Source organism: Diaphorina citri, unplaced genomic scaffold (assembly GCF_000475195.1).
Source record: "Diaphorina citri unplaced genomic scaffold, Diaci psyllid genome assembly version 1.1 scaffold24, whole genome shotgun sequence".
Taxonomy (NCBI): domain Eukaryota; kingdom Metazoa; phylum Arthropoda; class Insecta; order Hemiptera; family Psyllidae; genus Diaphorina; species Diaphorina citri.
Window position 1 is genome coordinate 269368 of NW_007377462.1, and position 25066 is coordinate 294433.

At 40.3% G+C, this 25066-nt stretch overlaps 5 protein-coding genes across 7 annotated transcripts in view; 2 read left to right on the top strand and 3 right to left on the bottom strand.

Annotated features, from left to right (window-relative positions):
• Nucleotides 1-1633: 1633 nt before the first annotated feature.
• On the top strand, nt 1634-22973 carry LOC103509821 (DENN domain-containing protein 1A). The gene is made up of 15 exons (XM_008474457.2): nt 1634-1659; nt 2437-2592; nt 3190-3327; nt 3670-3799; nt 6038-6091; nt 7923-8279; nt 14431-14652; nt 15985-16152; nt 16490-16638; nt 16953-17128; nt 17637-17662; nt 17989-18137; nt 18602-18773; nt 22398-22629; nt 22963-22973. Exons 1-15 carry the CDS (start codon nt 1643-1645, stop codon nt 22971-22973), a joined length of 2157 nt encoding a protein of 718 aa, XP_008472679.1. The 5' UTR covers nt 1634-1642.
• On the bottom strand, nt 8999-12311 carry LOC103509717 (superoxide dismutase [Cu-Zn]). Of its 2 annotated transcripts, XM_008474346.3 has the most exons (3): nt 11982-12311; nt 10765-11117; nt 8999-9182 (listed from the first exon to the last, which is right to left on the bottom strand). In XM_008474346.3, the coding sequence occupies exons 1-2, from the start codon at nt 12103-12105 to the stop codon at nt 10774-10776; spliced, it is 468 nt and encodes a 155-aa protein (XP_008472568.1). In that variant the 5' UTR covers nt 12106-12311; the 3' UTR covers nt 8999-9182; nt 10765-10773. The 2 variants fall into 2 exon arrangements, with proteins under 2 accessions (XP_008472568.1, XP_026679841.1); XM_026824040.1 differs by lacking the exon at nt 8999-9182 and having other exon boundaries at nt 10545-11117.
• Nucleotides 12181-13690, bottom strand: LOC103509706 (V-type proton ATPase subunit F-like). Its single transcript, XM_008474336.3, has 2 exons — nt 13381-13690; nt 12181-12948 (listed from the first exon to the last, which is right to left on the bottom strand). The coding sequence occupies exons 1-2, from the start codon at nt 13654-13656 to the stop codon at nt 12838-12840; spliced, it is 387 nt and encodes a 128-aa protein (XP_008472558.1). The 5' UTR covers nt 13657-13690; the 3' UTR covers nt 12181-12837.
• Nucleotides 19593-22343, top strand: LOC103509695 (alpha-ketoglutarate-dependent dioxygenase alkB homolog 7, mitochondrial-like). 2 transcript variants are annotated; one of them, XM_026824034.1, is made up of 2 exons: nt 19593-20575; nt 21959-22343. In XM_026824034.1, exons 1-2 carry the CDS (start codon nt 19878-19880, stop codon nt 22035-22037), a joined length of 777 nt encoding a protein of 258 aa, XP_026679835.1. In that variant the 5' UTR covers nt 19593-19877; the 3' UTR covers nt 22038-22343. The 2 variants fall into 2 exon arrangements, with proteins under 2 accessions (XP_026679835.1, XP_026679830.1); XM_026824029.1 differs by lacking the exon at nt 19593-20575 and having other exon boundaries at nt 20979-22343.
• LOC103509832 (BTB/POZ domain-containing protein 10) overlaps nt 22728-25066 on the bottom strand; it is a 56449-nt gene continuing 54110 nt past the window's right edge. The window contains exon 7 of the mRNA XM_017444347.2: nt 22728-24722. Coding sequence (XP_017299836.1) covers nt 24531-24722 — 192 coding nt within the window. The 3' untranslated portion in view covers nt 22728-24530. The remainder of the gene's footprint in view (nt 24723-25066) is intronic.

Here is a 25066-nt window from a genome sequence, read left to right on the forward strand (position 1 = left end):
TCTTGTGTCGGGAAACAAAATCAATATACATATTTATTCCTCGTAGGCACTTAGGCAGGTAACCTGTGTTTGTATAGGTACCTATACCTACTTAGTACTGTTTAGATCAGTGGAGCTAAGTATCACTGGGGATGGCGAGCCAAACTCATGACACATGGATGTGAAAATGGACTCCCTATTTCAACGTTTAATCTATTGTAAATGTTTTCTCCATACCTATAGAATTTTATTAAATTATTTTTTGTACTTATTAGGAAATTGTACACTTGGCTCAATAATATACACGATAATCAATATTTGGAATTCTGTATTGTCTTATTTACTCGAAATTTATTTATCTAAGGGGTTAATGTATGAATCAGCAGCCATCAACTGGAAGGTATTTGAGGTAGTGCACTTGTTTTGTAAGCGCCAGGTCGTGGGTTCAATCCCTGCTCGAGGAAAAAATCATCCATAACACCAGGAAGTTCCGATGGCGCTACCATATCGGCTGTCGATGTTATGTTCCATGCGATGCTGACGGATCGTGTGAGCGCGCCCTATACACACTTGACACGGTGGTACGGTCACGTGACGGAGCTGAAGAAGAAGCAGGACGCGGATGTGAACGCGGCCTTAGATCAGGTAGGCAGAAAAGCTAGGGCAAAAAATGAGTATACAATACCTATTTTAACTTCATTTTATCGCCGAGCGCTGGCCGTTTTCGTTTTGTAGTAAAGTTGAGTGTACAATATTTCAACTTCATTTTATCACCGCGCGCCGGCCGTTTCCGTTTCATAGTAATGAAAAAACTACTAGATGAGACTCGTGTGTTCTGTTTTGTAGCATGTCCATCCCGTAGTATATCCCTCATCAGATGGGCGAAAAGAGGCACAATTCGTCCCATTTAGGTGCTGGGTCAACACGAGACCATCAGAAAGTAACCCGTTGAAATATTTGTACTCCAAATACTTACGAGTGAATTTTTTCAATTTTTTTATTATTACTATTATTTTTTTGTGGTAAGCATCGAACCCGGGACCCTCTCTGTACTAACCATTCCCTGTTTTATCACTTTCCCCTTTCTCTAGGCTTCCAAGGTCAAAGTGTCCCCCATAGATTCCTGGATCTTATCCCGTCTTGCCGATGCTGTCGCTACTTGTAACAAAGCTTTCCAGAAGTACGAGTTCAACACGGTCACTTCTGCCTGTTACAATCTGTGGCTGTATGAACTGTGTGATGTGTATTTGGTAAGTTTTAATAAAGGAGCTTTTCGGTCTCATTCTGGCAGGATAAACAGGGTATATTCTATTACAGTTTCTTTTTTCGTTTAAAGTTATTTAAAGGTTTGATAGAGGGAACTGTAACTGCTAAGGTCTTTTCGTCCCGAATGCGAAGAGAGAAGGAAGACAGGATAGGAGAAAGCCTAGCGCTACCCTACAAGCTAACTAGACAGGTTTCTAGTTTCTCAAATTGCAAATGAGTATAGTTTGCTGAACTCCCTATGCATTTAATGATTTAGTATCTATTTGTTTATCGTATAAAATGTGATTTACAGGAATGTATCAAGCCAGTGATGGCGGACGGGAGTCTAATAGAGAAAGCGAACGCAGCGCGCACTCTAGTGACGAGTATAGTCTACTAGCTGGAATCTCTAGCAAATATGGGATCTCGTCTAAGGTAACATAAACCTCCTTTCTTAGGTCCTATGTACACTAATCTCCTGTGCTATCATTTTCCTCTCTAGTTTTTGCCAGAGCAGATTAGTAGAATGAGCAGATTGCTCTCTTCACTACACAGAGAGGTCTGGTCTTTGTACGTGCATTACGGCTAGGTAGCATGCTCCAAACAGGTGTTACACACCAAGGTACGGGGGGGTCCTTGATGTGTTCATCTCACAGGAAGTGATATATTGAGATCCATTCTGAACTCTCTCCTTGCTCTGTATTCATCCTGATGAGTGTAAAATGTTCAACTTCCTGTGTTTGTGATAACAATGATCTGGTTCTTTATCAACCATCTATGTTGAAATCTATTGAATGATGCATGTGTGAAATAAATCAGACACCTGGTATTTGTATGTTGTAATATGACAGTTTATTGTTGTGTAAACAAATACAATACATACATACCTTTAGTGATGGTCCTTGATGCTGTTTAAATAGCTCCTGAAGATGGAGAGAAATGTATACCCAATTCTTGTTGGTAGGAAATTAGAAATAAGATATTATGGAGAAAAAAACTTTTGCACTGGGCCTTTCACATTTTGTGAAAGTTATGACTTAATGCTACACAAGAAAACCTTTAAGAACCTTGCATAACCAACATAATAATAGCTGTTGTGATTGCAAATGTATAGTGCAAAGTAATTTATTAAGATACTTTGAGGAATTCAGCTCAAGCTTGGGTGCTATGAAGGCTACTCCCTTGATTAATGGATTATTTTTTTTTTTCCAGGGATAATGTGAAACATCTCTTTGAGTGTTTCTGTGAAGTTGCCCGACCCCAAGGTAAAGAACCAGCATGGGTACTACAGAAATTCCCAGGCTCATACAAGGATGAGTCAGTTTTGAAAAATGTGCCCAAATTTGCCTACCCTTGTAAGCTTGAAAAGTAAGTTTGCAGTTCAGACTAAACTGAAAAAGTGTAGTTGATTGAAGTTTCTGTTGAGATCTGTTGAAATGTTATTTGCTAAATTTCAATATTGTTGAATTGTTGTCTCATTTACATGGGTCCTAGGTATCTTATTTTTTTAATTGGGTAGATATCTTTTAAAATTACCTTTCATCTAGAATCTAGATGCTCTGTAGACTGTAGCATAGTGTACAAGGTACATGCCTTTTGCATGAGAGGTCAATTCAATTCATACATTTTATTTACAATGATACACGACACATGCTTCTAAGTCAAATAACAACAGGCCATGTGTCTAATCAGGAATCTTTGGAATTTTGACCTGATTCACTTAAGAATTTAGTCACATTACCGTAAGAATTTATCACTATGATAAAGGAACTTGTTTGTCTCATCTCTGTATTATAAGTAGATAGACTATTTTTCCCTCTAACATTCCTCTAACACAGACAACATGAGTCTAATGTAGCAGTTATTTCATTGCTACAAAATAAGGGTGGTAAAACACCCATAAAAAAAAAAAAAAAACTACTTACTTATTTCTCATTACTCTATACTGTTTCTCTTTTATTTCAGCACAAGTGTCGAGTACTACTCATTTGTATTAACAGACTTGGACTCCAAGTTTACCTTTGGGTATTGCCGGCATGATCCCAAGTCCGATACGTCCATGGTGATTATCAGCTTACTTCCATGGCATGAATCCTTTTACAAGTGAGTTAGAAAAAAGTACTATTTTCAATATTCCCTTTATTTAAAACATTAGAACACTAGTGCTTGGTGGTGGTTGTATGGTGTACACTTCTTACATTTTTTTTTCTTTTTCAAAGAGGTTTGATAGAGGAAACTTTAACAATGGAGGTTTTATCATCCTGAAATTGAAGAGAGCAGGATAGAAGAAAGTCTGTTCAAGTGTTTATGTTTAGGATAGAGTTTGGCCCAGGTAGAAATTGAACCCGCTACCTAGGGCTTGCAAGGAGTGATTGTGACCTGAATTTTCAAGCTATTTATGACACCCTGTGGAAATTTCTTACGTTTCCCTTTTCTTCTTTCCAGGCTTCTGAATTGTGTTGTTGAAATTACCAATGGCAGTTCCCCACAATTATTGTGGACCTTTCTTGAAGACATCTACAATGCCAATATACCAGAATATGGTCAAATCATATATGCCACCTCCAAAAATACGGTAAGATACTTGGCCCATAATGCAAAAGACCTCTGCTTGATTGTCGTTTCAAGGAAAAAGACAATAGATTTAATCAATAAGACTAAAATAGACCGGTTTAAACCTTAAAAAAAAAAAAAAAAAAAAAGGAAATCCCTGGGACCGAAAAAATACTTCCTCAGGACCTGGTTGGATGGGACTGGAAAGTCCCATTCCTCCCGCAGATTACAACCTACTTTTGACCAAGTAACCAAACAGGTTAATAGAATAACGCTGCGGTAGTCATGGTGTTTGTACTGCAGTTGAATATTATGAATTATGAAATTTAATATTTTCCTTGTTCGTGAGACACTTGAGACAGGAATAGTATCAGTTGTGGACACCCAGAAAGGGATAAGGATAAAAAATAAACAAATCAATACAAGGCATTGTTTTTTTTTAATTACATCATGTTGTACTTTAACATCACGTGGGCAGAATGAAGAATGTGAACATCCTACATAGTGTAGGAAGCCACACGTTGTTGTAATACTCGAGGATTATCATTTTTAGTAGCTGGATCTTCTTGATTCGTTCTATAATTATCTTGATTTTAAATTTTGGTGAGAGAGTTTAGACTTCTCCGTTCCTTTTTTAAAGGGTGTTCAAATGATTTCGGTGGTTTCAAATGATTTTCGGAATAAGTTCGTTCAAAAATAGGTCTAAAGTAGTCTGAACGTTTGCTTCAACTGACAATTTTGTGGCCTTTTAATTGAGGTTTTTGATGTTTTTTTCCCAAACGATGTTTATCTTCGTTTCGAAAGCTGTTTTCGCTCGGTTTCAAATGATAGCGGACAGTCGCAGATGTAGGGCGATGACTAGAAGCAAATTGGCGATTATAATATGACGATCAGTAATGTCCATTGCTCCCTGAGTTAGGACGATCTAGCTGGACAGAAAGGCCGAGTCGAAACTTGGGCAATCGACGAATGTTCACGCGTGGGGAAAATACGTTCCAGAGCAATTTGCCTAAATGAGGTGAAGAATTATGTGTGGTGTATTGGTAAAAGGTGTTGAGATAGCGTAGGTGTGATAACGGAGAATTTGGATATAGGGACAGGAGTGTGAGGAATGATTGCAGTGGAATGATGCTCGGTGCAGAAAATTTGATTTTAGTGCGAGTGAAAAGTCTGGCTTGGAAAGAAATTGTGTGAATACTTTCTTTTTTGATGATTGGCTGGTTAGAAGTAGCTCAATGATATATTATGGCCAAGGCTAAAAACACGTCGCCAGCCTAGTTAGCTTAGTTGGTAGTGCGTCTGCCTTGTAAGCGCTCGGCTGCGGGTTCGATTCCCGCCCGGGGCGGATTTTATCCTGATGGGATAATGTTCGTTCTCGGAACGGCTGGCTTTCTCCTGCCTGGCTTCCTTCTCTCTTCGATTTCGGGACGATAAGACCATAGCAGTTACAGTTCCCTCTGTCAAACCTCTTTAAAATGGTTCGATTCCCGCCCGGGGCGGATTTTATCCTGATGGGATAATGTTCGTTCTCGGAACGGCTGGCTTTCTCCTATCCCTCTCTTCCTTCTCTCTTCGATTTCGGGACGATAAGACCATAGCAGTTACAGTTCCCTCTGTTAAACCTCTTTAAAAAAATTCCTTCTCTCTTGATTTTGGGACGATAAGACCATAGCAGTTACAGTTCCCTCTGTCAAACCTCTTAACAAAAAAATACATGTGTTTTTTTTTTTTATCCTGATGGGATAATGTTCGTTCTCGGAACGGCTGGCTTTCTCCTATCCTGTCTTCCTTCTCTCTTCGATTTCTCTAGCAGTCACAGTTCCCTCTGTCAAACCTCTTTAAAAAAAAACTTGATATTTGCATTCGCTTAAAAAAGTACAGTTAGGTTCCCTCTGTCAAACCTCTTAAGAAAAAAAAAAAAAATCAAATCTGACCTCGTGATAAACATTTTTTGTTTTTGATTTGACTTGAGTAAGAGCTTCCTTATCTTTTTTTATTTTTTTGGCCTTATCACCAACCTCATTTGAGAAGTGGTTATGGACTTCGGATCGAGAGATTGCGGGTTCGAGTCGAATTCAGTTGATAAAATTTAGCACAGCGAATTAGTCGAGCAGCGGCGCGGCGTTTGTGAAGAACATTCACATACTCATTACCTTCTTTTAAGTACCTAGATATTTATTTGTCTTTCTTTATTTTTTTCACTTCATTTCACTATTTTTCTTTTCATGTATTTATTTTCTCTTATCCGTCTTGTTTCCAGGAGTACACATGTCAAGCACCCAACCAGTACCAGTTACCAAGTATTCCAGAAAACGTGAGTACTCCCTATTGATTTTTTTATCTCCGGAATAAAGATTTTTTCTTGTCCGATATTCATTCATTTCACCCTTTTTTTTTAGACATTAAGTTTTTTCTATTAAGAGTGTTGTAATGCTACACTTTGACTTTGCCAAGGTAGTGTATAGCATCTCAAAGAGGCAACGCTTTTGTCTTACTGATAAAATTTCGATAGTTCATGTTTGATTTGACCATACTCTCTATACAGGGTTGTTTGGCAGAGTAATTTTCGTATACTATAAATAAATCGCTGATGTAGGAAAATCCTGGGAGAGAGATACACAACTCATCACGTTTAGGATAGTGCTATGTATATGTACTAATTCGTAGCACTAGGCCCATCCTGTATTTATGATAATCGTTGTGAGTAAATAATCTGAATAGTACATTAGGTACATATGTAGGTAGGTACTCGGTAAATTACAATGCCAGTATGCCTATTGCTTACTAGTCCTACTATTGGCTGCATAGGAAGAGGTCTCGATTACAATACTTGCTAGTACGCGAGAGGTTGCGCATAATATCGAATGACCTTTACACCATCAGGTACCTCCGTATGAAGTGTAGGAACGACTGAACACTGTAGTTATTCATTAGGCCAGCCACTCACTGTCGGGTAGTCCTGACAGGCGGACCTTTTCAGCCGTATCTGTCAGGTCTGTCTGATAGTGTGTGCTCATCAGGTACACCTGGGTAGACCTGATCAGGTGTGCCTGATCCTGATAGTAAGAGGCTGGGCTTGGATTTAAAAAATAGCCTAGTTTGCTTCGAAGGTATTACGCCTCAAAAGTAGGGACCACTGTACCAAACTTATTTCAAAGACCCACTGACACATGAAACAACTAGGAATAAAATTGAACCTGAGCGAGCCCAGTTTAGCAGCTAGCACTCCTGTCTTGTCTTGTAAGCGCTAGGTCGCGGGTACGATTTCTGTCCGGGGCGAATTTCATCCTAAACAGATGAAGTTCGTTCTTAGAACGGCTGTTTTTTTTCCTCTCCTGTCCTCCTTCCCTCTTCGATTTTGGGACGATAAGACCTGTTTCAGTTCCTCCTGTTCTCTTCCCTAAATTAGCCAAGAAAAAAAGTCTAGTCATCTAGTGAGTTACGCTGTAACCCATTCAAGAACCTCTTACTCTGAGTGTCATATGAGATCCTGTAGCAAATTGATTAGGTCTGATAGAGTCGTAACCTTGTGATCCGTCTGTTTGCATACAAATCCAAGGTCAGACTAAGGTACCACCTACCTGTACTTGTCTAGAAATTCCCCTTTTGTTTATCTATTCTTATAGAAATTGAATGCTGCCAAGAGGAAAAATTTGTAGAAAGAATACAAAGAAATAAATGTTAGAAATGCTGGGTAGTAGGAGGGTTCGAATTCTGGTTGTTCTCAGCATTTCCATTTTTTTCGAAGTGTGATAGAGGGAACTGTAACTGCTAAGGTCTTATCGTCCCGATAGCGAAGGGAAAAGGAAGACAGGATAGGAGAAAGCCAACCGTTCCGAGAACGAACCCTATCCATTTAGGAATTTTAGGATCACGTTCGCCCCGGGCGGGAATAGTACCCACGGCCTGTAGTAGAGGAATGTACATAAACCGAGCTGAAGCGGAGAAATCATCCCTTTTTTACACTCTAATTTTTACCATATGACTAGATACCAATATGAGTTATATGAGTAATCTAAGTAGATATGTATCAATTTAGCCAGACTCCTGTGAGCAGCCTAAAACGCGTTGCCTTCCCCCTGATAAGCCGGAGTCCGCCAAACGGGAATTTTCTCTTATGATGGAAACCAATTTCAATGTTTCAGAAAAACTTGACCGAGTATTGTGCCATCGAGCCCGTCAACATGCTGCACATCTTCGCCTCCATGCTGTATGAACGTCGCATCGTCATCACCTCGAAACGTCTCTCCAGGGTGAGTGCCTGTGTCCAGGCCGCCAACTCGGTCATCTACCCTATGTGTTGGCAACATATCTTCATCCCCCTCATGCCGCGGGATCTGCTGGACTACCTGACAGCCCCGATGCCCTATATGGTGGGCTTGCCGGAGATACTGCTGGACTCGGTACGGAGGAATGAACTGGGGGATGTGGTGCTGCTTAATGCGGACACCAATGTACTCACAACACCGCATGATGATCTGAACACGCTGCCGCAGGATGTGGTAAGTGACATTGAGCTATTACACAAAAGTAGTGTGCCAGCCTGGTTAGCTTGGTTGGTAGCACGTCTGCTTTGTAGGTGCTAGGCCGCGGGTTCTGTTCCGGGGCGGATTTCATTCTGAACGGATAATGTTCATTCTCGGAACAGCTGGCTTTCTCCTATTCTGTCTTCCTTCTCTCTTGATTTTGGGACGATTTTAAGGCCTTAGCTATCAAATCTCTCTTGAGTAATGTTGTAGTCCTACAGTAGTTTATTTTCATAAGTAAAAAAACTTTGTCCATACGAGGGTAACATGCTCATGATCCTCGAGGCATTGGCCCTTTTGCACAGTCTCTTTTGCATGCTGCATGGATTCTAGATTTTGTTTAAGAATAATAATATATAATCTATTGAGGGTGGGATTATTTGTTCGAGTTAGACATTATTTAGTTTCAAGTTACCTCTGTTCTGTGTCAAGACCACACATGGTCTTGACACAGTCTACTCTCGTACGTAAATCGATAGTGAAATGGGAAAACAAGTAAATGTAAATGTATGAGAACACACTGTTAGCATCTCTGATTTCTGATACTTCTATTTTTGTTTTTCAATACCTACTACCTACCTAAGTACCTATAAATACTTGACCAACTGAATAGAAGAATAGGCACATCATAAACAGAAAACACTTGAATGTTGTGTGTAATGTAAACACCTCAGCTACATGAGATGTACAGTAGCTAGGTATATTATGGAACTTTAATTTAAAATATAAGTGTTCTTTGTGGAATAGATAGGTACTTATTCATAGACAAAACAAAAATAAAATTATAATTAGTAGGTATAACTCAAGGTTTCAGAATAACTCTTATAAATTAGAACGTAAACCTACACCTCTTTGTATCACATTGCTCCCAATACTCTCCTGGTTTTTACACTCTAATTTTTACCATATGACTAGATACCAATATGAGTTATATGAGTAATCTAAGTAGATATGTATCAATTTAGCCAGACTCCTGTGAGCAGCCTAAAACGCGTTGCCTTCCCCCTGATAAGCCGGAGTCCGCCAAACGGGAATTTTCTCTTATGATGGAAACCAATTTCAATGTTTCAGAAAAACCTTTACACTCTAATTTTTACCATATGACTAGATACCAATATGAGCAATCTAAGTAGATATGCATCAATTTAGCCAGACTCCTGTGAGCAGCTTGAGACGCGTTGCCTTCCCCCTGATAAGCCGGAGTCCGCCAAACGGGAATTTTCTCTTATGATGGAAACCAATTTCAATGTTTCAGAAAAACTTGACCGAGTATTGTGCCATCGAGCCCGTCAACATGCTGCACATCTTCGCCTCCATGCTGTATGAACGTCGCATCGTCATCACCTCGAAACGTCTCTCCCGGGTGAGTGCCTGTGTCCAAGCCGCCAACTTGGTCATCTACCCTATGTGCTGGCAACATATCTTCATCCCCCTCATGCCACGGGATTTGCTGGACTACCTGACCGCCCCGATGCCCTATATGGTGGGCTTGCCGGAGATACTGCTGGACTCGGTACGGAGGAATGAACTGGGGGATGTGGTGCTGCTTAATGCGGACACCAATGTACTCACGACACCGCATGATGATCTGAACACCCTGCCGCAGGATGTGGTAAGTGAAATTGAACTTTTTGTCCTAAAGGTGGTGTTTATCTCACATGCCCACATTCGCTCCTCTTTGCCCTCACTTCCCTCCCTATCTGACAATGTCGAAGATGTCGACTCTCTATTCTTATACCTAAAAACCCTCAACCTGTTCAACCTAATATTAATATAACCTAGGGGTATGAGTGCGAACGACCTACTGTAAAGTAGTGTAAGTAGTCCTACAGTAGTTTATTGTCATAAGTAAAACACTCGAGGGTACTCAGGGTAAGGGTAACGTGCTCATAATGCTTGGACAATGGGCCCTTTGGATGGTCTCTTGCATGCTGCGTGGATTTTGTCTAAAAATAACATACTCCATTGAAATTCAATAATTAGGTGGGATTATTTGTTTTAGTTAGACTTTGTATTTGACCACATAGTCTCACGGCCGAGTCTTGTAGGGCAAATCAATAGCGAAATAGGAAAACAAGTTAATGCAAATGTATGAGAACACATTGATATCTACAATCTCTGATTTCTGATACTTCTATTTTTGTTCCCCAATACCTACTACCTACTTAAGTACCTATAAATACTTAACCTAACTGAATAGAAGAATAGGTAGGCACATCATAAACAGAAAACACTTGAATGTTGTGTGTAATGTAAACACCCCAGCTACATGAGATGTACAGTAGGTAGGTATATTATGGAACTTTAATTTAAAATATAAGTATTCTTTGTGGAATAGATAGGTACTTATTCATAGACAAAATAAAATAAAAAGTAGATATAACTCAAGGTTTCAGAATAACTCTTATAAATTAGAACGTAAACCTACACCTCTTTGTATCACATTGCTCCCAATACTCTCCTGGTCAATTCATGCTTTGGCAATTCCAATCACACCACAAGCTATACGAGCCCCAGCATTTCCCGTTGTCTTACTCAGTTCATGACCACCCTTGCCCAAGTCATCAGGGTCAGCGTGTACAACCAGCGTTCTACCAACAATATTGTTAGCCCCCGTTAATGATATGATGCTGTCTTCGATTTCCACTTTGGCAACTTTGTTAGCAGTGGCCACAATATTGCCTAGGTCACCAACATGACGGTCAGCATCACTGGGAGCACCATGGTCCTTGCCGAGGGGATTGAAGTGAGGTCCGGCACTTGTGCATCCGTTTGTGTTGTCTCCAAACTCGTGAATGTGAAATCCATGGTTTCCTGCAACAAGATAAAATTCCTTGGTTTGGCTTGGAAGAAAAACACCGATAAGATCTTTGAATTTCTCAGGAACTTGGGTTACCTAAGGAGATGGGACTAAAATGATTTTCCTCCTATATCCCCTACTCACCTACATAGAGTAACACAAAGAAGGATAAAATCAATATAGCCTTTCACTTCATCTGGTTACAGCATGTTATGTAACATGTAACTCTATCACACTGGTAATTTAGATGTAACATGGTACTGATTGGTACAGTAGGCTAACATGGATTTTATTACACAAGTGCTTTAACATGTGACCCTGGTATTGATACCTACATGTTAGTTTCATAGGCGGTTCTTGCCTAAATTTTTGGGGGGGCTTGATTTTGAAGGTACACCTTAAAAATTTTGATTTAGCTTTATGTAAAAAAATGTTAGTTTAGTTTCAAGTGCGGAACATTTCATCAACATGCTTTGAAAAGCACATTAGTTATGTGTGATTTCCCAAATTTACCAGCAATACAGGCCCTCTCCTCTCTCTTCACTGTTTAAAATCAAATACAATGAATAGAGTTCTCAAGTCCCAAGTGGACAGTCTAAATAAAGCACTACTTACTACAAGAGGCCTGGTCCTAACCAGACAGATTAGATGCTCTTTAAGTTGAATCTAATCATAAACCTCTAATTTTTAGCAGAATACCCAAAAAAAGAAAAAAACATGAACCATTTCTTTGAGGAACATTATACTTTTTTTCTCTGTTCCTTTATTACTCTTAAATCTACCACAAAAGTATTGGTCCTATTTTAACTGTACTCCCAGCTAAGTAAGTGCTTTCCTTGATTACATCACACCTTTCTTAGAGGCTAGATTGTTCTTACCTTCTTCCAAGCCCTGGATTTCGCCGGTCACTTTCACCGGACTGTCTGCATGCTCCTGGGTGAAGAATATGGTTCCCTTGACCGGTTCGTTGTTCAGGACACACACAGCTTTGATAGCGGGCATTTTGCTGGTTCCAACCGAATTACCTATGGTGACAAGATAACGAAAAGATCCAAATGGGAACGTGTATAATGAAGGTGCCTGATTACGCCTAGCAGCAGTGATAACACGGAATAGATAATGTGAGAATGATAAATTGATAAATGCCGGAGTAGCGGACAGAGTGGGAATTCTAGATCGTCAGAATAAATTTTGAAAAACACGAAAACATGAATTTTCCTCAAGTAACTCAAGTTTCCGGTCTGGATGGAAATTCCTGTTTTTAACTTTTAAGTCGACGACACACGAGGCGAATATTTGTCGCAGATTTCGGTTTTGTTCCTCCTTTCTACTTTCTAGTGGTTTCAACTTTCAACATTTTTCAGATTCTGCAAGGCAGATTATTCTTTTTTCATCGTTTCATAAATAAAATTGCGTAATAAATATAACTTTCCATATTTTTTTCTCGTCTACTTCGTTTTTACTATTTTCTCGTCTTTCCATTCAAGTTGTCTTTTGTAATCTTTTCACTTTCCTTTCATTGTCCTTCTATTTTCTCGTCCATCCATTCAAGTTGTCTTTTGTAATCTTTTCACTTTCATTTCATTGTCCTTCTATTTTCTCGTCCATCCATTCAAGTTGTCTTTTGTTTTTGTAATCTTTTCACTTTCATCTCATTGTCCTTCTATTTTCTCGTCCATCCATTCAAGTTGTCTTTTGCAATCTTCACTTTCACTTCATTGTCCTTCGCAATCTTCACTTCTTCTTTGGTAGGGTGGCTATATTTCGACATTGTTTGTCTTCATCGGTTATTGTATAATGGAAAGCGTCGAGGGCGGATGGTATCTCCAGTACGATGGGATACACCTGTGGGAAGAAGTAGAGGAAAGCTAGCCCTTTTGTCTTTTGGTTTGACTCCTTTCCACCGCAATAAAGTTGTGTTTTTAGTCAAGTGAAGACTTAATTTCTTATTTTGGTTTGTCTTTAAAGTACATCTGGAATTTGGCTTTTGGAGTGATTGTTTGGGAGCTTATAACGAAAAAAGGGACTTGAGCAAAAGAGGAAAAAAAAATGACAGAAGCCAAGGCCAAAATCCAAATCCGAATAGATGAGACGCACCTTTAGCTACACATTTCGAACAATATAGTCATTTGCCAGTCATTTTTGCGCGCTACCTAACCCTCACTAAACTAGCAGAGATTTCGACCCATATACCAAATTTGCTAGCTCTTTCTCTCGACTTTTGGGCTATCTTTCTCTCTCGACTTTTGGGTTAGCTCTCTCTCAAATTTTACCCACCTGATTTGACCGCTCTCTGATGTCCAGGGTATGTCGAATTCTGTCCGCCACCAGTCGAGTTATCAGGACAATTCCAACGTCCGTCCGTCTGACGAGCGTTCGAAACGCGTCCTCTATTTCATCCGCTGGCGTTTCCTTGTCGACGACAAACACGTTGGAGGTGACCGTTTGCAGGGGAGGGGTGATAGTTTGGTGACCGATACCACCCAGTAAGAACCCCACCACGGAGTCTTCGTCTCCTATGAGACCGACCAGTTGGAGAACTTCTTCGGCCATGATTGATTAAAGACCAAAATTTTCTGATTCGTTTATTGCTTGGTTGTCTACTGAAATTTTCCGATTTCTTTTATTAAATGAGGTTTTTTTTTGGGGAGATTTCGTGTTCCTTTTTTGGATGTTTCAAGGTTTTTCGGAGGTTAATTTTTAGGTACTGTTCTTCTGTGAACAGCTATTATTCTGCGGTACTTTTACGAACACCTATTTTATTCATCAGATCCTCCTCTGGAATTTTTTCTATCCCTTTTAAGAGAATTGAAAAGCTTTTAAGATTTTTTTTTGTTTTGAATTGGCTCGAAAAACTGAAAGGAGGTACTTACGCTTCAAATGTTGTAAATTTATTTCAAGGGGTGATTCAGAAATTTACCCGTAGTTGACCAAATTTTTGGACTAAAGTTATGATGGATGAAATTCTATACAAAATCAATTTAGCTTGTTGAAATAATCTCAGCCAGGCTAAAGTTCTCTTTCTTTCAAAAAAGCTCGTTTTCAGAAAAGAAAAGGTTACGCTCAAAGTGCGCTTTGCCGCGTACCAGACCGTGTAGGTTCGCCTTGTCTGTTGTGACCTCGACTGACATTGGAACAGCTGATTTCTATTCTTCTTATTGGGGAAGTAAAAAAATATCTTATCAGCAAGCTCCGTTCACATTTAGTTAAGAACATACGTTTAATGTAGATTAAGCTGGTCTACTCCCTGTTTAACGTCCCCCAGCCAGACAGGATTATTACCTACTCTGAAATATAACAACCAATTATAATTTTGTGCTTCCTCAGATCGCCACGCTGAAGAAGCAGCTTCGCAACAAGACGACAGGTGACGGGGTAGCGCGCGCGTTCCTCCGTGCGTTGGTCCAGCTGATCGGCGGTTATAGGGATGCGCTCAAGTTCCATCAGGGCCAGGAGATCACATTTAACGACGCGGCCTTTGTCGAGTCGCGGCCCGCGGCCATGCAACCTTTCCTCAGGAAGATGTTGGATCTGCAGATCTTTCAACAGGTGAGATAGATAAATATATTTTTGTTTACAGACAGACAGACAGACAGACACACACACGGACCAATGGTTGAAACTTTGGATTTAGGCTCTAGGGACCTCAAAACGTGTTTTGGCATTAAAAACTGACCATCGAAAATTTGACCCGATTACATTACTTTCCTTCCTATAGGATAAGGAAAGTAAAACTGGACAGGAGTTCCGAGTAATATATTTCTCTCCTGTTTTTCAGTTTAAAGAGGAACGTCTGAATATGCTCAATTCGGGCCAAGGGTTCACGGATGAGTTTGAGCGGGAGGCTTGCAACTACATGGACAAGTCCAGCGGTACTGTCAAGCAACAGTATAAGGAGTGGCTGCGCACTGTAGATTATGATGGATGAAATTCTATATAAAATCAATTTAGCTAGTTGAAATAATCTCAGCCAGGCTAAAGTTCTCTTTCTTTCAAAAAAGCTCGTTTTCAGAAAAGAAAAGGTTACGCTCAAAGTGCGCTTTGCCGCGTACCAGACCGTGTAGGTTCGCCTTGTCTGTTGTGACCTCGACTGACATTGGAACAGCTGATTTCTATTCTTCTTATTGGGGAAGTAAAAAAATATCTTATCAGCAAGCTCCGTTCACATTTAGTTAAGAACATAGGTACGTTTAATGTATGTAGATTAAGCTGGTCTCTCTTATTCTTTCTACCATGAGCTGGTCTACTCCCTGTTTAACGTCCCCCAGCCAGACAGGATTATTACCTACTCTGAAATATAACAACCAATTATAATTTTGTGCTTCCTCAGATCGCCACGCTCAAGAAGCAGCTTCGCAACAAGACGACAGGTGACGGGGTAGCGCGCGCGTTCCTCCGTGCGTTGGTTCAGCTGATCGGCGGTTATAGGGACGCGCTCAAGTTCCATCAGGGTCAGGAGATCACATTTAACGACGCGGCCTTCGTCGAGTCGCGGCCCGCGGCCATGCAACCTTTCCTCAGGAAGATGTTGGATCTGCAGATCTTTCAACAGGTGAGAAAGATAAATATATTTTTATTTATTATTATTATTATTTTCGTGTCGCATCCTTGTCATACTTGACATCTACATACCAAATTTCAAGTTTCTAGCTCTTACCGTTCTCGAGATATTTTGTTTACAGACACTACAGACAGACACACACACACACGGACCAATGGCTGAAACTTTGGATTTAGGCCCTAGGGACCTCAAAACGTGTTTTGGCACTAAAAACTGACCATCGAAAATTTGACCCGATTACATTACTTTCCTTCCTATAGGATAAGGAAAGTAAAAATGGACAGGAGTTCCGAGTAAAATATTTCTCTCCTGTTTTTCAGTTTAAAGAGGAACGTCTGAATATGCTCAATTCGGGCCAAGGGTTCACTGATGAGTTTGAGCGGGAGGCTTGCAACTACATGGACAAGTCCAGCGGTACTGTCAAGCAACAGTATAAGGAGTGGCTGCGCACTGTAGGCAAAGAAGGGAGAGCCTTCGTTAAGACTTGGGTGAGTTGTAAGGCTGGTTTAAACTCTAATCTAAAAATTAATCTAAATCGTGGCGGTAGCTGTGGGACTATAAACAGGGAGGAGAACAGCTAACCCTAACCAGTCTAGCGAGCTGGCAGTTCCTCATAGTGTTCTCTCTGCTTTTCAAGAATAAGCACAAGTCCTCACGATGGTTGACTGCGGTTCAGGATGAGCCTATTAAACATGGCTAGAGACCATCACCTAGGTGTATGGCAGATACAAAAAGATATCCTCTCTTTAATCTGCCATCACCAATTGGCGAAAGCTAAAGCCGCTACAACAACAACAACAACAACTTATTATTCTTTGTTCCCAGGTTCGAGAGCGAGGGAAAGACGTCCGGTTTGTCTACAAGGGTTTGCGGTCTAAACTCAAAGAGGACAAGCATGGGGAGGCCAAGTCTCACTCTGCCCCGAGTTCTCCTACTCAGTTGAGGAAGAAAGATATATCCATACCGCTGCAGAGGTAAGTGGAACACCTTGGAGGTTTTTTCCGCCAAGAATTTCCAAGAGCGGCCATTATATAATAGTAGTCCATTGCAAAGAGATGTTCTCTTTATAACTCAAATCAGTCCATCCATCATTCATGAAGCTGCCAAGCAAGTGACCCAAATGTTGGATGTCTTTGTCCCACACTTTTCTTTAAAAAATGTTGTATGTGTTACCATCAAATATTTATAAGAGCTTGTTTAGACTGCGAGAGTAAAGGGACTTTTCAGTCCTATGCTGGTAGTATAAACAAGATGCTTATTTATATGTCATTCTATTCTATTCTTTCAGCAACAAGTACTCTCCCCTGGAGTCACCCGACCTGTCCCCCCCTCTGAACATCAACATGGATCTCATGTCCGATCTACAGCATGTCATATTCAAGGACTGTTCTCCCACCTCTGTGCAGAAGACTATGCTCCAGGCAATACCCTCGCTCCCTCCCCCTGCAGTTCCTGCCACCAGACGCGCCACCAACCAAGCTAACTAGGCTGGCTAGAATGGAAGGAAAAAGAACGAAATCTTAGCCAGCACCTGAGAACTTGAGAGCTATGTCTAACTGATGAGTTCAAATTCAAATAAGAACGAAACGCGTCATAGGCTGCTCACAGGTGTTTGACTTAAAGCACTACTTGTTAACTTATTATTCTAGCTAGGGGACGTTAAAGTGTCTGGCTAGGGGACGTTAAAACAGAGAGTAGACTAGCGTCTAGCTGTGGGACTATAAGCAGGGAGGAGAACAGCTAACCCTAACCAGCCTAGCGAGCTGGCAGTTCCTCATAGTGTTCTCTCTGCTTTTCAAGAATAAGCACAAGTCCTCACGATGGTTGACTGCGGTTCAGGATGAGCCTATTAAACATGGCTAGAGACCATCACCCAGGTGTATGGCAGATACAAAAAGATATCCTCTCTTTAATCTGCCATCACCAATCGGCGAAAGCTAAAGCCGCTATTCTTATTATTCTTTGTTCCCAGGTTCGAGAGCGAGGGAAAGACGTCCGGTTTGTCTACAAGGGTTTGCGGTCTAAACTCAAAGAGGACAGCGGTAGCTGTGGGACTATAAACAGGGAGGAGAACAGCTAACCCTAACCAGTCTAGCGAGCTGGCAGTTCCTCATAGTGTTCTCTCTGCTTTTCAAGAATAAGCACAAGTCCTCACGATGGTTGACTGCGGTTCAGGATGAGCCTATTAAACATGGCTAGAGACCATCACCTAGGTGTATGGCAGATACAAAAAGATATCCTCTCTTTAATCTGCCATCACCAATTGGCGAAAGCTAAAGCCGCTACAACAACAACAACAACAACTTATTATTCTTTGTTCCCAGGTTCGAGAGCGAGGGAAAGACGTCCGGTTTGTCTACAAGGGTTTGCGGTCTAAACTCAAAGAGGACAAGCATGGGGAGGCCAAGTCTCACTCTGCCCCGAGTTCTCCTACTCAGTTGAGGAAGAAAGATATATCCATACCGCTGCAGAGGTAGGTGGAACGCCTTGGAGGTTTTTTCCGCCAAGAATTTCCAAGAGTGGCCATTATAGTAGTCCATTGCAAAGAGATGTTCTCTTTATAACTCAAATCAATCCATCCATCATTCATGAATCTTTACATCATTCATGAAGCTGCCAAGCAAGTGACCCAATGTTGGATGTCTTTGTCCCACACTTTTCTTTAAAAAAAATGTTGTATGTGTTACCATTAAATATTTATAAGAGCTTGTTTAGACTGCGAGAGTAAAGGGACTTTTCGGTCTTTATTTATTACCATCAAATATTTATAAGAGCTTGTTTAGACTGCGTGAGTAAAGGGACTTTTTGGTCTTTATTTATTACCATCAAATAATATTTATAAGAGCTTGTTTAGACTGCGAGAGTAAAGGGACTTTTCAGCCCTATGCTGGTAGTATAAACAAGATACTTATATGCCATTCTATTCTATTCTTTCAGCAACAAGTACTCTCCCTTGGAGTCACCCGACCTGTCCCCCCCTCTGAATATCAACATGGATCTCATGTCCGATCTGCAGCACGTCATATTCAAGGACTGTTCTCCCACCTCTGTGCAGAAGACTATGCTCCAGGCAATACCCTCGCTCCCTCCCCCTGCAGTTCCTGCCAAGGTAAGTTCCTAGATATCTTTTTCCAGGCCAATGATTTTTATTTTAGCAAAATCCCTTTTAAGGGTGAGCTATTCATTTCTGACGAAAGTCACAAATCCCCCCCCCCCCTCCTTCAAATCAATGGGCAGGCTCCATGTCCTTCTTGACAGCAACAAGTACTCTCCCCTGGAGTCACCCGACCTGTCCCCCCCTCTGAATATCAACATGGATCTCATGTCCGATCTGCAGCACGTCATATTCAAGGACTGTTCTCCCACCTCTGTGCAGAAGACTATGCTCCAGGCAATACCCTCGCTCCCTCCCCCTGCAGTTCCTGCCAAGGTAAGTTCCTAGATATCTTTTTCCAGGCCAATGATTTTTATTTTAGCAAAATCCCTTTTAAGGGTGAGCTATTCATTTCTGACGAAAGTCACAAATCCCCCCCCCCCTCCTTCAAATCAATGGGCCAGCTCCATGTCCCTCATGAGGTATGCAAGAAGGGACAATTTTTGTTCAGTGTTGATGGTGGGATTTGAACCTAGGATCTTCTGCATGGCGAGCGTTACCACTGGTTTTAGAAAGACTTGCGTTTTTTCTTGGTGTCTTTAAAATGATGATGTGTCGAACGTTAGGTCATTATGTAATTAGTTATTATCTTTCGCAATTTTCAAAATTATCTACCTATCAATGAACGTTGAGTAGGCACCCCCCTCACTTGGTGATCATGTAAACCCGGCTTTTGACTCTACTCGAGCGTGCTCCTGCTCTTGCGGTGAAAATTTGAACTAGACGTTAGGTATCTAAAGAGATTTCGCGCGAACATTTTGAATATTTACAAAAAATTGCTTTTTTTGAGTTTTGGCAACTTTTCAGGGCAATTTGCAAAGCCAAATTGAGCTTTAAAATCTCTTGGAGAAGGTAATCCGTGTTCTTGGCTGTAGAAACTATTACAGATCAATAAAAAGTGTACTAAGTTTGTGTACCTAACCAAGGTTGGTGTTTGTCTGTTTGTGCTAAGATGATAACATGTGTGTTTTAGTGAATACTTAAAACTTTCAAGAACAGTGGTTGGTGACTTCTCACACAAGTGTTATAATAAGAAAACCAGTGTTTCTCCCTATTACAATGAGGTCTTTGTTATACTCAACTCTCTATCACAATATTTCCCAAGTGACAAGTTCTTGTTTCTACAATTCTTGCAGAAGATTCAAAACATTTCCCTTAATACATTCTCATCAATCCTCTACATCAAGTAATCAGTCTCATATATTCAATGAACATTGTGATGGGGCAGTCAAATCTTCAATCCTGTCCAACATGCTTGTGATCAATGACTTCCTCTCGGCAGAGGAAGAACAAAGTTTACTCAAGGAAATCAATCAGTTCATCAAACGTCAAAGATATGAGTATGATCATTGGGATGATGCCATTCATGGCTTCCGAGAAACTGAACGCAGCAAATGGAATGAAGAAAATACAAAAATCATTGCCCGTGTACAGAATTTAGCATTCCCACCAAATGTAACTCCAATTCAGTATGTTCATGTGTTGGATTTAGAACAGAAAGGTTACATCAAAGCTCACGTTGACAGTGTACGCTTCTGTGGGAACACCATTGCTGGGTTGAGTTTATTATCTGACTCGGTAATGAAGCTGGTGGATGAGAAGACCAAGACACAGGAGATCCTGGTCCTGTTGAAGCAACGCTCATTGTATGTGATGAAAGATGATGCCCGATACAAGTTTACTCATGAAGTACTTGAAAATGAAAAGTCATATTTTGGAGATTTGTTTGTACCAAGAGGACGAAGGATTTCAGTTATCTGTAGAAACACACCTGACCCAAGTCTTATTGATTCTAGTAGTGATACTAGTACAAATAATAATCCTTATGCTTCAGTGTTGATGGTGGGATTTGAACCTAGGATCTTCTGCATGGCGAGCGTTACCACTGGTTTTAGAAAGACTTGCGTTTTTTCTTGGTGTCTTTAAAATGATGATGTGTCGAACGTTAGGTCATTATGTAATTAGTTATTATCTTTCGCAATTTTCAAAATTATCTACCTATCAATGAACGTTGAGTAGGCACCCCCCTCACTTGGTGATCATGTAAACCCGGCTTTTGACTCTACTCGAGCGTGCTCCTGCTCTTGCGGTGAAAATTTGAACTAGACGTTAGGTATCTAAAGAGATTTCGCGCGAACATTTTGAATATTTACAAAAAATTGCTTTTTTTGAGTTTTGGCAACTTTTCAGGGCAATTTGCAAAGCCAAATTGAGCTTTAAAATCTCTTGGAGAAGGTAATCCGTGTTCTTGGCTGTAGAAACTATTACAGATCAATAAAAAGTGTACTAAGTTTGTGTACCTAACCAAGGTTGGTGTTTGTCTGTTTGTGCTAAGATGATAACATGTGTGTTTTAGTGAATACTTAAAACTTTCAAGAACAGTGGTTGGTGACTTCTCACACAAGTGTTATAATAAGAAAACCAGTGTTTCTCCCTATTACAATGAGGTCTTTGTTATACTCAACTCTCTATCACAATATTTCCCAAGTGACAAGTTCTTGTTTCTACAATTCTTGCAGAAGATTCAAAACATTTCCCTTAATACATTCTCATCAATCCTCTACATCAAGTAATCAGTCTCATATATTCAATGAACATTGTGATGGGGCAGTCAAATCTTCAATCCTGTCCAACATGCTTGTGATCAATGACTTCCTCTCGGCAGAGGAAGAACAAAGTTTACTCAAGGAAATCAATCAGTTCATCAAACGTCAAAGATATGAGTATGATCATTGGGATGATGCCATTCATGGCTTCCGAGAAACTGAACGCAGCAAATGGAATGAAGAAAATACAAAAATCATTGCCCGTGTACAGAATTTAGCATTCCCACCAAATGTAACTCCAATTCAGTATGTTCATGTGTTGGATTTAGAACAGAAAGGTTACATCAAAGCTCACGTTGACAGTGTACGCTTCTGTGGGAACACCATTGCTGGGTTGAGTTTATTATCTGACTCGGTAATGAAGCTGGTGGATGAGAAGACCAAGACACAGGAGATCCTGGTCCTGTTGAAGCAACGCTCATTGTATGTGATGAAAGATGATGCCCGATACAAGTTTACTCATGAAGTACTTGAAAATGAAAGGTCATATTTTGGAGATTTGTTTGTACCAAGAGGAAGAAGGATTTCAGTTATCTGTAGAAACACACCTGACCCAAGTCTTATTGATTCTAGTAGTGATACTAGTACAAATAATAATCCTTATGCTAGGTAGAACATTATAGGCAGCACTTGGAAATTCCCACTCCATAATTAGTACTTATCACTCCTTGTACAGGAAAACACTAGGTCTGAAAGATTAGATTACCTAATATTAAAATAAGTAAATTTGGAACTTTATTTTTGTGTCATTGAACATTGTTTAGAGAACAATAAAAAAATCTTGCTATTACCTATGCTTGTACCTACCACATGAGGTATTATGGTTTTCTTTCTCTCAAATCTGTATTTAGGTATTTCTCACCAACATAGTTTTTTCTTTTCTTGATTATGTGAGTACAATATTTATGCTACCCTTCAATTAATGTTCAACATTTATTTTTCTTTACACACCATGTTCTATATATTTTTTCAGCCTAGACTGCCTGAACCTGATCTGATCCGACTGGATTCAATTGATGATGTCTTGCCAACTTCCAGTCAATGTGCTGGTGTAGAGAATCCTCTCTATCCTTATTTTGTTCCCAAGAATATTCAACCCCAACCAGAAAAGCAAGAAGAAGCAAGTGGCAGTAACTCAAGTAGCAATAGTTTCAAGCAAAACATGGATTTCTTTTCAAATTCATTTTCCATAGTTGCTCACGCAGGTAATTTTCTTCACCAAATCGAAAAAGGTCAAAATTCCCACCAAATGCCCTACTTTCCTTAGTTCAGATTGCCCTTAAGACTAAAGAATGAACACATTTTCTGAATACAAATGAGTAGTAAAACATTTTTATTAAAATACACACCGAAAGCAACATGGACTTTTTTAAAAATATGATTTTATATGAAAAGACAAAATAGTTGAAGACTTAAAAAACAGTAGAAAAGAATCACCCGCTATATCTCTCTCTATTCTTCAAACATCCCTATTATCTAATTTCTTCCTTTGAAAAAACCATCTGATTTATTCATTCATTCATCTTGTATCCTTTCAGTTGAATTCTGAAATTCACTTTACAAAATTTTGCTGCCTTTACTAAACGAAAGGTCACACACAGGTTCCAATCAAATATACGAGACCCTATTTAGACTGCCGATGCCGCGGTAAGTAAAGGGACTTTTCAGTTCTATTTGGGCAGGATAAAAACAAGGCGGGCTTATTTTCATGTGTTCCTCCAGTGCTATGGACATAACAATCTCACACAAATCAAACATCCTTCTAATGTTCGTTTCACTAGCTAGTGCTAGTCCATTTAGTTGAATTATTTTTACTTTCTATTACCAAAGTAATTAGAAAGTAATTTAACTAAATTCCGTCTAGGGATGAGCTTTTAATATTTTTTCAAGTGGGACTTTATTTCTGATCCAATAGGTTACGAGGAACTTTAATAGCCAGGTCTACGATCTCACATTAAAGTGTTTGTTACCCTTTGAGTATGCTCTGAGACAATGCCTGAACAGTCTCCAAGCATTCTTACAGAAACACTTTAACATCAGACTGTGGACCCGGGAGTAAATAGTTCAACAGTATCTTGAGTACTCATGATATAATATGTATAAAATAAAATATATATTCTGTGGTTAGGTATATAAAAAGTAAAGGGTGGAGGTATGCTTACAAAACATCTTTGGGATATATTCGCGTGTCGGTACTTTGGGATATAGTCGCGTGCTCGCGTGTCGGTACGTGTGTGGCGGGAGAAGCTTCAGACCGCGGTATTTCAGATGGTCTGACAGACCTAGGTCTCAAGCGTTTTGTACCACACATGTTCAGACCGTCTGATAGACCTCGGAGTGTGTGGCGGGCATTAGAAAAATACTTTCCTTCCTATAGGACAAGGAAAGTAAAAAAAAAGGTAAATAAATCTTCTGAATTTGATAAAGGCAGTGAGTGCTTAATATAGGTCAACAAATCAACCTTCGTATTTTCCAATGAGTTCGGGAAAACACCTGCCCAAAACAATTAACTGTTAAAAACCAACCTTGTTTCGAAATTTGGACACCAGAGATGTATCTAACGAAAAAATCCGTCAATTTTTCGCAAGGTTTCCTCGATGATTTCTGTGCGGAAAATTTGTGAGTTAGAGACCGTTCCCATTTGTGAGTTTCACCCATTTTTTTCCCGAATGTCCTGTAGGTAATAGTGCCTTCTACACACGGCACGATTTTTTTTCGACCAAGTGGGAACGGGCTCTTAGGGTTCCTCTAAACGAGCATATGAATGGGTAAGAGGCAGAGCGGACCAAGTCCAAAAATTTACTTTTTGAGTATTGTATATTGTTGGAAACAGCACGAAAAGATCCTATTTTTACTTTTTAATTGGTTGCTAACTTCCCTTTAGTGTGGTATTGAAATGAGAGTAAAAACAAAATGGCTATCTCTATTTAAACTTTGGCCTCTTAGCCATTCATATGTTCTCATAGTTATGATTATGAATCTCTGCTCTCAAAAGCTGGTCCTACACGAGCAGATGTTTCCGCAGGGTTTTCAGCACAAGTCGCATCTGTTCCAGTTCAAAGCAGACCCGCAGCAGACACGCATAGTCAATCACCAACCTGCCTGGTCACTCATTGTGAAGAACGGAGGGAGCGCTGCTGTTCATGTCTGCCCAAATGCTCCCCCCGATGTCTTGTTGTGGGGGCGCGGCGGGGGCCTCCCCGGGGCCCTGAGGGTTGGGGCCGGGGTTGAGGGGAATGTCGATCAGAGGGTCTGCCGTCGCCTCGGCCAGGTTGGTCACGGATTTGGATTTGACGCACTGGAGAGGGGGAAAGAAATGTACTATTAGATTGGTGACAGGACGTTTCCTAAAGCAAAGGTTTTCGTTACCAATAAACGTAATTCCAGTATGTATGTTTGGTTCTTTACACAAGTCCTGTGACACGATGTACCTTGGTCTGTGTCGTAGTATACATATGTCTATCTGAAGGACTTTAAAAAGGAAGTGTACCAGCTCAGTCTGGCTGGGAAACTATGAACAGCGGGGATACCAGCCCCAAACTTCCCTTGCTAATGGCACAAGTTGAGAGCGAAGGGCATCTCTAGGACTTAAATTGAGAGGCTGACGAAAAACGCCGACCCCTCTTAACATGGGAAAAGGCA

Bases quoted from the DNA above. Each gene is read 5' to 3' on its own strand.
- LOC103509821 (XM_008474457.2), top strand. The intron at 6,092-7,922 runs GTGAGTACTCCC...TCAATGTTTCAG, and splicing joins TACCAAGTATTCCAGAAAAC to AAAAACTTGACCGAGTATTG. The intron at 18,138-18,601 runs GTAGGTGGAACG...CTATTCTTTCAG, and splicing joins ATATCCATACCGCTGCAGAG to CAACAAGTACTCTCCCTTGG.
- LOC103509717 (XM_008474346.3), bottom strand. From the start codon at position 12,105: ATGCCCGCTATCAAAGCTGTGTGTGTCCTGAACAACGAACCGGTCAAG. The intron at 11,118-11,981 runs GTAAGAACAATC...ATCTTGTTGCAG, and splicing joins AATCCAGGGCTTGGAAGAAG to GAAACCATGGATTTCACATT.
- LOC103509706 (XM_008474336.3), bottom strand. From the start codon at position 13,656: ATGGCCGAAGAAGTTCTCCAACTGGTCGGTCTCATAGGAGACGAAGAC. The intron at 12,949-13,380 runs GTGGGTAAAATT...TTCTTCCCACAG, and splicing joins TCAGAGAGCGGTCAAATCAG to GTGTATCCCATCGTACTGGA.
- LOC103509695 (XM_026824034.1), top strand. From the start codon at position 19,878: ATGAGGTCTTTGTTATACTCAACTCTCTATCACAATATTTCCCAAGTG. The intron at 20,576-21,958 runs CTGTAGAAACAC...GATTTCAGTTAT, and splicing joins GGACGAAGGATTTCAGTTAT to CTGTAGAAACACACCTGACC.